The 13,076-nt window shown below is 39.3% G+C and overlaps 1 protein-coding gene across 4 annotated transcripts in view; it reads right to left on the reverse strand.

Annotated features, from left to right (window-relative positions):
- Nucleotides 1–13,076, reverse strand: part of GALK2 (galactokinase 2) — a 49,406-nt gene that overhangs the window by 35,315 nt on the left and 1,015 nt on the right. Inside the window, exons 1-5 of one of the 4 annotated variants that reach the window (XM_074601332.1) lie at nucleotides 12,679–12,876; nucleotides 10,412–10,500; nucleotides 8,916–9,039; nucleotides 4,023–4,113; nucleotides 960–1,106 (exon numbers count right to left, since the gene is read on the reverse strand). In XM_074601332.1, coding sequence (XP_074457433.1) covers nucleotides 960–1,106; nucleotides 4,023–4,113; nucleotides 8,916–9,039; nucleotides 10,412–10,500; nucleotides 12,679–12,731 — 504 coding nt within the window. In that variant the 5' untranslated portion in view covers nucleotides 12,732–12,876. Of the gene's footprint in view, nucleotides 1–959; nucleotides 1,107–4,022; nucleotides 4,114–8,915; nucleotides 9,040–10,411; nucleotides 10,501–11,881; nucleotides 12,249–12,678; nucleotides 12,877–13,076 lie in introns of those variants that run through there. The other 3 variants (XM_074601334.1, XM_074601333.1, XM_074601335.1) reach the window with 3 other exon arrangements.

Consider the following 13,076-nt stretch of genomic DNA (forward strand, 5'->3'; position numbering starts at 1 on the left):
TCGCTGCAGCTACGCAGAGAAACAAGTCACAACTGATCAGCAAGAACCTTCTGTGTGGATCTGTTTACCTCATGGCTCAGATAAGTGCTTGTATACAGGCACAGTTAACAGCTGCCATCATCACGTACCACTTTAAGTTGGCTTTGTACCACAATTTGGGAATGTCTGCTTTAGACAATAGGCACAAATATGCATAACAGTCACATTTAGATCTGCTCTTTCCTCTTCCTGACAATGTTCTAATTTAAGATCCTAGTTTCACTGAACCAGACATTTTTACTGGAGAACACTTCATTCCCATGTGGCACCTTCAAGGACCATGACTCCTCCAGAAATTTGTACTACATGAGCCAAATTGTGCTAACAGTTGTACTGCTAACAGGTCACATACTTGGGGTTTGGTTTTAGACTAATGTTTGTTTAAAAAAGTGAGGAATACATTTTGGATTGTAAATATGTTCATTCCAAAGGAACTGTGAAGAGAATAAGGAGAGTCAGATGGAAGAATTTTACCTCTACTTTGTGCTGATTATATAATTTATCAAGAAATTGTTCCACAGACCTCCAACAGATGCTCTGCTGTTAAAGCCATGAAAAGTCATTCAGGGAGAGGGTAAAGGCCTCGGGGGTGTGGTCCACATGCTTCAGCACATACATCCTCAGCCCTGGCCTGCAGATAGCACATCTGGTCCAGGCATGGACCTGATGGTTGGCCAAAAGACAGGCTTACAATAATGCTCCTTTTTTCAGCTTTAATGTAAGCCTGTTTTCTTGCCAAATTCAAATCCTGCCAAAATCTGGCCAAAGATGTTTGCTCAATTGTGCAATATCTTAAGTTTATATCCAACAACTCTTTGCAAAAACAATTGTATCGTGTTTTTAATGTTTACAGGCATTAACAATATTTAATTTTAAGTAGAATTTTACTGCTGACACTCTCGTGTTTTACAGTAAATTACCTTAGAGAGGGTTTTTCCATTAGCTCTCAGTGTCACGAGTCCTGCACAGCACACCAAAGCACTGGAGCTAGAGAGACCAGAACTTGGAGGGATGGTTCCATCTAGCAGACAATTCATTCCAGTTGGATTATTAAGACCAAAATGTTCCTAACAATGAAAAAATAAACAATCTCAGTTTCAAGTACAGACAGGCTCAGGCTTGCAATTATCTGATACTTAGAAAGAGAATCTTTCTGCTGAGTTGCTGGAACCAAGGACCTGCTTCTGGTATCTCCAAAATAAAGCAAAATTTTCATTCTATTCCTGAAGAACAAAGCCAATGGTAGGGCTTCAGCCAAAGGTATGTCTGCAATTCCTGTACACAAACATATATGAGCTGACAGAACTGTACCCCATGCAGAATTCAGTACGGGCTAAACGCCCAAGAATTTACCAAGCTTCGTGGGTGGGTTCTGCAGCAACTGGCTCTGCTCTGAGCTGCTGTGGTGACAGTAACAGAGGTTACCAGTCATTTTATACCCTACTTTTGTTCTTTTCTCCACAGCTTCTCACTTAAGGCATCCTGAAGAGCTTAAGGTCCACTTTATGTTTCACTTCTAATACTGGGACATGGTATTAGGAAGCCACATCATGCTGAAGGGGAACTAGTAGCCATGCAGCTGTATTCAAAGCCAGACACTCCTATCTCCCGAAGCACCCGCAGGACTGACTCTGAGAAAACCACAATGGTACTTGAAGGACACTATGCTTCACGAGGCACAAAGACATACCTACCAGCGGTGATGGTCTCTGTCGCACTATTTTTAGAATAAGGTTTAAAATATTTTTATATACATGATAGATATCACAGATAATACATTCAATCCAGAAGTCATAAATCCTCGTGTACATAATCTTATAATTATACTCTTCAGTTGCATTGTCTTTTTATTTATAATCACTTTAATATAAATTTCTCTCTGTTGTTAGTTTGAAATAAACATGCAGTACTTATTAAAAAATCATTGAATGTATACGGGGGATATATGAATAGCTACATTCTGATACAGATTTATATGTCAATAAACTATGTTACAATGTCAATAATCAGAAAAAATGACAGCGTTTCCATAAAGAAATGCCCACCTTCAAAAGATTTCTACTACTTCTCCTGACACGACTTCAACCATAAATACCAATGGTAGAGATCAGCAAACACAAAGAGCCTCCTTTAATGACTTCTACCATCACTTCAAATTATTTTAAATTTCCCTTTCTACAAATATAAGGCAATTCATACCTGAAATACTATTGCTGCACATGCCCCTTCATGAAGAACACTAGACAGGCTTGTTCAAAAACAGAAAACGCTTGAGTAACCAGAAACTGATCCACAGTTTCTGGATTGTCTTGAATGCGAATCAGACTTGCAAACTTATCACGCGATGTTTAAATAGAAAACGTATTTCAGTTTCAAAAATGAAAATGGACTTTGCCAAGTTCTGCAATAGTTCTGTCCCAAAAGGATAGCATGTTCAACTTAATATAAACAGATTATCCCGCTGGACCCTCTGAGTACTTGTATTTCAGCCTTTCTTAAGTCTGTAACATTTATGCTTATTTGCTGCCAGGGCTAGAGTCTGCAAACCTGCTTTGCAAATTAACCTCCAAGTATAAAAGCTTATCCTTAGGAAACAAATCTCAGTAGCAGACTGCAAAATAAATAAAGTCAATTGGTCATGCTAGCCTTAATATAAGAAAGGATATATTGTAAAGAAACCTAATCTATATCTCTACAGTCAATGCAATTTAAACGCCTGCATTACTAGGCAATACAAAATTGAAAATACTCATGTTACTGCAAACATAAGTAATTTATTGGGGTCTAAACATAGGGGCAAGGGTCTGTTTAGGAACTGTGGATTGTAATAAAGTGATTTGTGGCACTGATTGTTCCAAATACTGTATTTTGAAGACTCTGGTGGCAGGTTTGAGGCAGGCTTTGTTGGCTGTCTGCAGTCCTTATCTATTGGATCGTCCTCTGGGGTGACCTAGGTGGCCTATCCTGAGGCAAGCTTCACGTGCTTTAAAAAGTACATTTACCCGTGATTTGGCCTGGCTGTGGTGACCTGTTTCTGACCTAGCCATCACTGTTCATCCCATCTGCCCTTCCAGAAATATCACTGGATTGACATCGAGCTGAGAAGTCACCATGTTTTTCCCTCAAAGGGCTATGAATCACCTGCAAACAAGCAGGTGAGATTTATAGGAAGCCTCAATTGTGAGTTCAGGCTGCCTCCCAGGACAATACTGACGATCAGCAGCACTTGGTTTCACAAGCAGTTCGGTCTTCAAGTCAGTCTGGAGACAGGCTAGCTCACAAAGGAGAAGATAAAGCTCACATGAGCAGACGGGAAAATGTCTGTCTGTTCAGTGTTCCTGCCTTTACCGTAAGTGTGCCGTTTCCTGCATAGCTGTGCTCTTAACTCAGGAAATTTTGAAAATCCCATTCTAATTCCACACACTGAAATCTGGATAAGTACTGGTTCTCACTGGAATATTTCTTCTGTACGCTGTTCACTTACTTTTTATGTTTTCTTTTGCCTACTGCGTAAGTCAGCTTCACTCAGTTCTTGTGCACAAGTTGCATGTTTCCAACATTAATGGTAATTAATGTTTTTTAAAATGTTTCCATAGGAAGAAAAGGATTAAATTATTATCTTTGTGTCCTGACAGACAAGCCTACAAACCTTTTTAAAAGCAAATTTTAATTACATGATTCCATTGGAAAGCATTCTTTTTAACTTCAAAATACAGAAATGTCATCTTGATGCGTTTGATCATGACTTTACTAAAGAAGTAATTATTTGCTATTTTAATTTATGTTAAAAAAATGAAAACAGTGCTCTGCAAATATTTGAAAACAAACACACTCGTATCTCCTCTTGAAATTTTAACATCAAAATACTTAACTGTATGTCAAGAAAAGCTATAGAATGCAGGGAAGTATTTTGAGGGTGAACAGATACTCTTGTCGTATTTTACTTCTACATTAATTTCGTAAATTAAATGGATTTGGCTTACCTGAATACCCTTCAGTCCACACAGGAAGTAGTTATGCCACTGAGGTTTGGTTTTGTTAATCTGAATGTTATTAACACTAGTACTGAAATCCCTGCAAAAACAGAAAAACCTTGAGGCTGTAACTTGTCAGTAAATTTAGTTTGAAAAACCATGGCTTATTAGTGCCACCTGCTGATGAACAAAAACGTTTCGATGTTAATTTTTTTCAGTGCAATGTTTTTCAGGGTTTTTTTGTACCGATCTTTATTCATCAATTCTATAAGGATATTTTAGATGGAAGCATAAGAATTTCTGCTTAAGTTATACAACTTATTAAATAAATTCAGAAATTAAACTGCCTTTGGCATCCCTAATTAAGGCAGTATGCCTTCCATCACATGTGTGTATGTTCTCTTGATTATCTTAGAGAAGCAAAAATCTAAATAATTGTATCTGTCAAACCTGGAATAGAGATAAATACGCTTCAGGCTCTCTAGTAATCCCTGCTCAGGAATTCATCTTCATTACCTTTGCTCCGAATGGCACTTCACTAAAACAGGCCTAATGCTGCAAAATTATATTATATCTTTTAAAAAATATTATTAAAATAATTTAGTTTAAAATAGTTTATCTATTTCCTCCAGGATAATTCAGATAATGTTTTTCCTACTCCATCTTCATTTAAAAATAATAAAAACGGTAAGCCTGAATGTCCTTAAAGAAACTAATGCTACAGATAGGTGTTGTCAAAATGGGCGTGGAGTGATGTGCAGAGGCCTGAGAGGAGCATGCTCGTTTAGAAGTCTATACTGTTGAACGCCCAATAACTACATCTACCTGATGTCGTTACAGCAGCTGCCCAACACAGAAAGAGGAAAGGTACTGAGATTATCAAGAAAGGGTAACAAAAATTACTCAAAAGTTGCAGGCTAAGCTGTGTTTTACTAGGCAAGGTCTGTGGCAGCTGAACTCCCTGGAAATATTTAGGTTTAATGGGAATAAAAACACTTTCAAAAAGCTATACAGCAATGGGCAGTCTGCAGTTCCTAAGAGGATGGAATTTTTTGTTGTACACTAGTCCCAGTCTGTATCTGTAAACTATGTAGGTTAGTGATGTGCTGGTTTTATTTTTACCCAAAATAATATCGCTACTTAATACCGGAAATGAATAGCAGTGTGAAGGTATTCACCAGAAGGTAAAGTATTCTGTTACCTATGGAGAAACACTTATACTAATATAAAGCATCTTTACAGTGATATAATTGTCTTCAAATGAAGGCTGAAAACTTAATTTTATTCTGGTGCAATTAAAGGCTGCAAATTTTGTGTTATGCAACCCCCAAACCCAACAACCAATGTAAAAATGGACCCACAATCCTGCCTCCTTTTCATATGGCCTAATGCTAGCTATGCTGTAGTGAGCTACTCCACTTGTACTGCCAGCCTACAACTGATGCCTAGCTCAATGTTACATGACTAAGTATCAACTGAGAATTACCATTTTGTCAGTTATACAGTCAATTTCAACATTCAATACAGTGCAGAAATATCAGAGCGCATAGTTTAACATATAAGGTGCTGTCTTTCAATCTGAACTTTTCAAAATAGTGCCACTTACAGGACTTTATCAACAACGCAGCATCAAAGATTTGTACAAAGTTAGTGTCAGAAATTACTGGGGTTTGTGGAGTAACACAAAAGATATGAAAGGGAGTATTGAGATTACAATATAAGTAAAGTTTGCAAATAGCTGTAAATTCTTCCAATTTGAGATTCGTGTGTATTTAGAAAAATCTCCCAGAGAATAAAACAACATAATTTTGCTTATGGCTTTTGGATACAATAAAAAACCCAGAAGTACTTGTAAAACAGAAAATACTTGTCAAAAGTCATGAAGATTTAAAAAAAATCCTGTGTTTGCTTATGCTTGTTTTCTACAATAATCCTAAATTTTTATTGTAAAAAAGCAAGGTTGATGGAAATCAATGCATAAAAGTGATTACTAGAAAGCAAATTTGAAGTCCTCTTTCCCTCAAAAAAAGAGTTCTAAAATATTTTATCTTTGTAAGTCTTTTTATATAATCAAAGTAAAACTTCAATGAACAAGAAGGCGTATACTGTATTTATATTTGCTAATTCTCAAGATAAATTAAAATAATGACTTCTTAAAATGCATTTTGCTCATTTCTGCAATCTTCTTGCATAGAAAATGAAAGAAAAATTTGGAAGGTTTCATAGGGACATAATTCACACAAACACAGAACACGGGACTGTCAAGATCCCCAGAATCCTTAAGTCTATCTTTTTGTTATCACATTCAATTTGTCATAAAAACCAATTCCTAAATGCCCAAGCTTTATCTTAAATCAGTATATCTTCGGTCTTGTCTTTGATCCTCTTACTGGAAAGTAGGCAGTTTAAGATAAGAACTTTATAATAAAATAAAATAAAAAAAAAAATGGGAAAAACAGCCATAAAGTAAAAACACTGATATTGCCTGTTCCAGCCTGCTTTAAAGGACTCTTGGGAAAGCTTGCCCCTCCTCCAAGGCTAGATATAAGCATTCAAATTCTTTTGTATAATTAGAGGAGGTGAGTTTTTTGAGTAGCGTGAAAAAAACATATGGCTGAGGTGGTTTTACTGCTTGAATAGTAATTCTTTCTTTTGGGAGACAAATTTGGCTCTTTCTCACAGAATGTCATAGTCTTGTCAATCTGTTAGTTTATCTATTCGAGTCCTCTGTAAAAACAAAAAACAAAAAATCTGACTTTTTAAAAAAAAAGATTCTCAGGTTTCACCACGAGATGGAAAGCAATTGATAATTATCATCCCCTGGTATTTCTGGAGGCATTTTGAGAAGTATCATGTCAGATATTCTCTGTACATACACTTCTCAATTACAAAGATGTTACGTAAAGGGGAGGAAAGGAACTTCAAAAGACCATAACTTTTGAATACCATTTTAGCCCAAACAACATAAAAGGCATCCGATCAGTTGGGATGATTTATGATGAAAAACACACAGGTGTTTTTTCTTGCAACCTGTTCTCTGTCCTGTTTTTCCTAAAAGTTAACATGAACTACCAGGGTGGAAGAGGGCTACAGAAGTGTTACACGTTTTACGAGTTCACAAAACAAGAATGAAATAGGAAATAGAGATTCTACAGAGGCTTATGGTTAGTTCTTGTTCACCAAAGGCCTATATATATATGTGTTTACCACAGGCATAAATCTACCAGTATAACAGGCTGGGAAAAAAAGATATACTGTCAACAGTTTTGTTATGTGGTGTAACATTCAAAGTGTTGAAAAGTACTTCTTTGTTATGAAATTATGGGCATGTTTTAGCTTTGTTTTTAAGCAACAGTGTCTCAACAAAACAGAGATGTTTAATGTTGTATTCTGAGACCTCTTCTTGGTTGCTGGCTTAAGACGTGTGATTTCAAACTGAAACCAACGTAGATATAAAAATGTAGTCACTGTGTGTGCAATTTGAATTCAAAGGCTTTAATTCTAGATTTGGTAAGAACTGTATGTACCTTAGAAGAACGCCATTTCAATTGTGATGTAATATGCCAAAGCTCAAAGACCAAGTAAAAATGTTTACCTTTTGGTTACTGCTTTCTTTAGGCTAATATAATTCTGGAACTATCGCCTCCTGCAGAATGGTTTTGCAACACAGCTTAATCCCTGTTGGAGGTTGCTATTAAAGAAAGGGAAAGGTCCCACTCATGTCTTCCATTTCCTTTCCCTGTGCTCACCACTGCATGTTCCCACTGTTTACCCCAAATTAGTTTTAATGCTGAGTGCATGGCAATTCAATTCATTAAAATGACAGAAAATTAGCCAGGCAAAAAACAGGCATACTGCACTATACCTTCAGATCAGACAATTACTTTACCTGGTAAAAGGCAGAGGGTGAATCGATGTTAGAAGCAGGGACGGGGAGACTAGGGGTAAAAGAAGCCAGCCATCGCCCTTTGGCAGTGGCAAACTCTTAAATTCAGCCCAGCTACAATGTGAAAACATACTCCACAAAGTGAGTGAAGAATATTTGAGTATTTATACTCACATGGAAGTAAAAACTCCTTTCAGCTGCCTTAGTTGCAGGCAGCAGCTCAGAACATGTTTTTATAACAAACCGAGCTTTAAGCAGGAATATGTGCTTACAAAGTTCCCACCTTTGGCAATATGTTCCTGTCCCTGTCCTGCCATACACTGTACTTAAAGGATTATTTCCCCATGTTCAGCACTTGTGAGACCATAGCTGGAATACTGCATCTAGTTTTGGGGTCTTCCAATACAAGAAAGACATGGGTAAACTGCAGGAAGTCTAGCAGAAGGCCATCATGATGGTTACAAGGGATCTCTAAAAGTCCCTTCCAACCTAAATAAGTCTATGATTCTGTGAACAAGCAGCTGTGGAGGAAGTGGAAGAGAGGGAATACACATTCTTTGAGCTAGGATTGTTGCTAAAGCTGTTGTGTTGTGAAAATACAGCCCCAGGTTCTCCAGAGCAGGGGAGTGTTAGCTTACGTATGCAGTAATTGATTACAAAACATTTCATTCCCTTCTCCAGGAGAAACTGAACTGCTGCCCGTTGTGGGGATTACATCAAGAAAGATGCGCTAAAAGAAGCGAAGACAGGATTGCACTTTTAGAAAGATTGAAAAATCAGAGGCCTCAAAAGAAAAATCTGAACCAACGTGGGGGAGACAGAAGCAGCGAACCTATTACTCTAAATTAATCCGCACAGCATAGGTCAATGGGATTCCATCTGCTTGTATCATTCATTTTAGACAACTGAATTCTATATTGCCATGGAAGTGTGTCAGATCTCTGAAAAGTTAACCTCTATTGCAATTGCATACAAAGGTTTATAAAAATGAGTGTATATATGAAGTAATTACTTACAAGTACAAAGAATTGGTATTTGCCAGTTGCACCACTTGAGTTTTTACAGGTTCTACTGCAATCAGTATATCTTGCTCTATAGCCATAGGGAGCACAGCATAACCACAGTAGTCTATATGTTCTCCTATCAAATAAACAGACAATTAAAATGTTTTGGAATAACTTTTTCTAGAATAGCAGTAACAGGGCTTCTAGAGGGGCTCAGTGTTGTTTATAAGACAAATTGTGAGTATAGTCTCAAATCTTATTTGGGGCGCATTTCCTCCATTTCATATCACTGCACACAAATTTTGTTCTTTCTTTAGTGATTTTCTCTCTTGTATCTGTTTATGAATCTTCATAGTTTAACATTGGTTTATAAAAATTAAAAAAACACTATGTAGATTATTGTCCAGCAATGAGAACGGCCACATTATTTGTACCCTGTTGTGACAGTACAAAAAATAAGTTAAATTAATCACATTTAACTGATGACTGGAAGAGATAAAGGCAGCACATGAGTTCTCATTATGTGGTTTCCTCTGCTCATGTGGGTGATTTATTAGCCACTAGATAAGGCTTATGGTGGAAATTATTTTTTTTTTTTCATAAAGTTTCTGGACCTTTTTCCAAGAAGATAATAATGATATTTAAATAATCATTAATACAGTTATATACAACACAGAAAGTAACATTCAAGTAGAAAATGTACATAGTAAACATCCTCTGTCTTGGGAATAATTCCCGGTTAGCATATGCTGTCTATTTAATCTATACGATATGTTCACACAACACTGAGATCAAAATTATCATTATTTGCACAATGGACTAATTAGTTTTTAAAGCTCTGTTTTGCAGGATCCTTTTACTAAAATGCGTAAGGTTACTTTATGATTATACAAGAAATTGAGCTCTACAGAAAGCACAATCCTAACACGGATAGAGAAATCTCAAAAATAAGGCTGCCACAGAAATACGAATAAATCCTAAATACAAAATAATTGTGTCACTCCAGTCTGCCGGTGAATCATAACCAGCTGTTCTAAGATCTGTGGACACATCTCTATGGAAGAGTAAAGAAGAGGAGATGATGGTAGAAACATTTCACGCTTTATCATACGCATTGCTGCGTGGCTGGTTATATATGGTAACTTAAGTTATAATGGAAGAGAAAAAAATACACTAATTTAATTTGTGGATGCACTGCTCATCAACTACTTTAGATTAGATTTCCAAAGCCTTTCAGAAGAATGGTATCCAACCATAAACTGGTAAGTTACTCCAATTTTCAAAACCATCACTACTGTCTTTTTCCGAAATTGATATTTGAGTGTGCAGTTGTTTATAATGAGGTGTAGCAAAAGCTAGTAAAGTATTATAGTCTCTTTTCCATTTATCACAAGCAACTTCTCTAAAAAAATTAAATTAAGACCAACATTACTTTGATTCTATGTGTTAAACTACTAGGCTTCTGTGATGGCAGATAAAATAACAGAAGATTAGGTTTTTTCTTTCACCTATTAAGTTGACTCGCCCTGGTGCACGAACATAAAACTTGGGAGCTGATCCAAATTTTGACATAAACATCTCCTTCAGCTTCTGCAATCTGAAAGACAGGTTAGAAACATTTACAAGGCCTATATTTGCATAAGAAGCAGGAAGTCTATGGTCTGAAATGTTTCTTGACGTAAATTTGACCAGGATTTGTCACACACACGCATGCGCGCACACACATGCATGTGTGTGCGCGCGCGCACACACACACACACACTTTTTCAAATTCCACACTACCTGCAACTTATTTAGACAGTATTTACTCTACAGGTTTACAGCAACAGAGAAAGTTCCTCACGCTTTCGATTTGCAGGTGCTAGATGTGCTACTGAAAGTTCCGACACAATGAAAAATGTGGCATATTGCATTATATCCTAAGACAGTAAAAGTATCTAGCTCCTGCCCTGTGTTTACAAAGTTGAATGCTTTAGCGTGTCATGCAGGAACAGTGGGCAAACAAAGACTGAGAAGAGATTAAGCCATTATCTTAGTGAGGCATAAAAAATTTGATAGTGATTCACTTCAAAACTATCTTGAAGCTATTCAGCTTGCACAGTATCCCATTAACTTTCATTAATGTAAACAACAGACTAAAATGATGAAAAAGCAGGAAGACTACAAGAAAAATAATCTTTAAAATGGGACTTACAATATTTCACCCGCATACCCTGTTTGCTTTAAAGCATGTAGCCAATTAAATTTATTTTTTTGGTTTTCAGTCTACTAACAAAAACCCAGTAACAGGAATGCCGTGCAGTTCTACATTTAGTCTAAAACTAGAACTGAAAGCCTAGTTAATGCAAAGCGTAAGTAAGAAGACAACAATGAGAAACAGATGTTACAAAATTTCAGTCAATTATTTAGTTTGTACTTCTTTGTAAAAGCTGTGTTATTGTCCAACTACATATATTCAAATGTTTTGTAAGATTTCGTTAGATGGAAAGCTACAAAATATTATTTGTTGTGATTTTTTTTTAACAGATCTTTCAGTACTTTTCCATCTTGGTGCCCAGTAACAATGCTGTATTAGGCCCCTGTATAATTTCCCCTTCTTATAATCTCCCTTAGTATTTACTAGTTTATCACTCTTCCAATTAGCAGGAGCAACTTCTGCCATTTCATTGTACAATCCCTTCTCTAGATCACATTAATAATATTATAGTCCATGGGGGACTCTGTTGGCAGAATTCTAGGTGTTAACTTTATTCCTTTTTGTGTCAGTATTTAGAATGCTGCTTTGTTTCACAGATATTTTTAGAGTGGTGTTGGTACCAAGAGACTAAGAGCAAACAGAGCACTCATGGGGGCATGTTTATCTAAGTGCTGATTGATCTCTTTTTTTAATGTGGGTTTTACAAGCAGGCCTGATGAAAGGCTATTTACAGGCTTTGGCCTTGATGTTGCAACATGCATGCTGCATTTTAAGCACCTACATCAAAGATGACTGTCAGAAGTGTTAAGCAAAGGCGTCCCTCACAACTTCACACGTCCCAGTCCAGAAATGCTGGGGACTTGTCCTTTCCACACGGCTTTACGCTGAAACGCAGTGCAACCATACGCAAGTAACAAAAGTTTTAAAAAACGAGCCTTCTCCGGTGCTAACACAGGCAAAAAGGTTTGTTTCAACTGTTTGTGCGTTATACTTTCCACACACCGAGTGCAACCCCGTGGGGAAAGAGCACGCTTGGCACAGGCCGCAACCAAACCAAGGCAGAGCCAGGCCTACACCGCCCCGGGGGACCGCGCGGGCATTTCTTTTATAGCCAGAAGGACGAGAGGATAGGCAGCATACCTAAAATTCTGGGAAAAGAACATGTGTTAGGAGGAAAGATGAGCGGGTTGTTCCCCCTCCGGCCACCGCGGCACCGTGGGAGAGACCCGCTCTGGCGGAGGCTGGGTTTGGCGGGGCGGGGGCAGAAGGGCCCGGTGACCGGCCAGCGTCCCCTCTGTGAGCCCAGGCCCGCCTGCCGGCGGGGAACGCAACTACGCCCAGGCCGATGTGGCCGCCGCCAGGGTGCTCCCGGAGCCACCCAGCATCCAAGTGTCGCGCCGTTGGTGTTGAGACGAATCGAAACACCGCAAGCCAAAACCCTCTCGCCCCCTCGGACCGGGGGCATGGGGACACACCTTCCCGCCTCTCCGCCCGCCCGCCCCTGAATGAACGGATGAACGGCAGCGGGCTCCCGCGTCCCGGATGCGGGGCCGGGGCCGAGGGGAGCGACCCACCCACCTGGGCTGCTCCACCAGCTGAACCGGCAGGGTGCCGGGGGCGTCGGCCGCCATGGCGGCTCCCCCCGACGACCCCTGGGTGCAGGCGGGCAGCGGCGCGGTGCGGCGGCTCCGGCTGGACCACGGTCACGGGACAGGCACACACCGTCCGTCCGTCCTTCCGGGCGGCGGGGCTGGCAGCCCGCCCTCCTCCCCGCCCCGGGCCCGGCCCGGCCCCGGCCGCAGGGCACCGCTGAGGCGGCGGCGCGCAGCCCCCGGGCCCGTCTGGTGGCCACCCCGCAGTCTGGCGGGCAGTGGGGCCGCGCTGCCCTCGGCTCCTCGCCCACCACAGTCCAGACGTGACAGGAAAGCCGCTGCGACGTGTGAGGGAAATGTTTTGTGGGTTTTTTTTTTTTTTTT

This window comes from Larus michahellis, chromosome 9 (assembly GCF_964199755.1).
Source record: "Larus michahellis chromosome 9, bLarMic1.1, whole genome shotgun sequence".
Classification (NCBI taxonomy): domain Eukaryota; kingdom Metazoa; phylum Chordata; class Aves; order Charadriiformes; family Laridae; genus Larus; species Larus michahellis.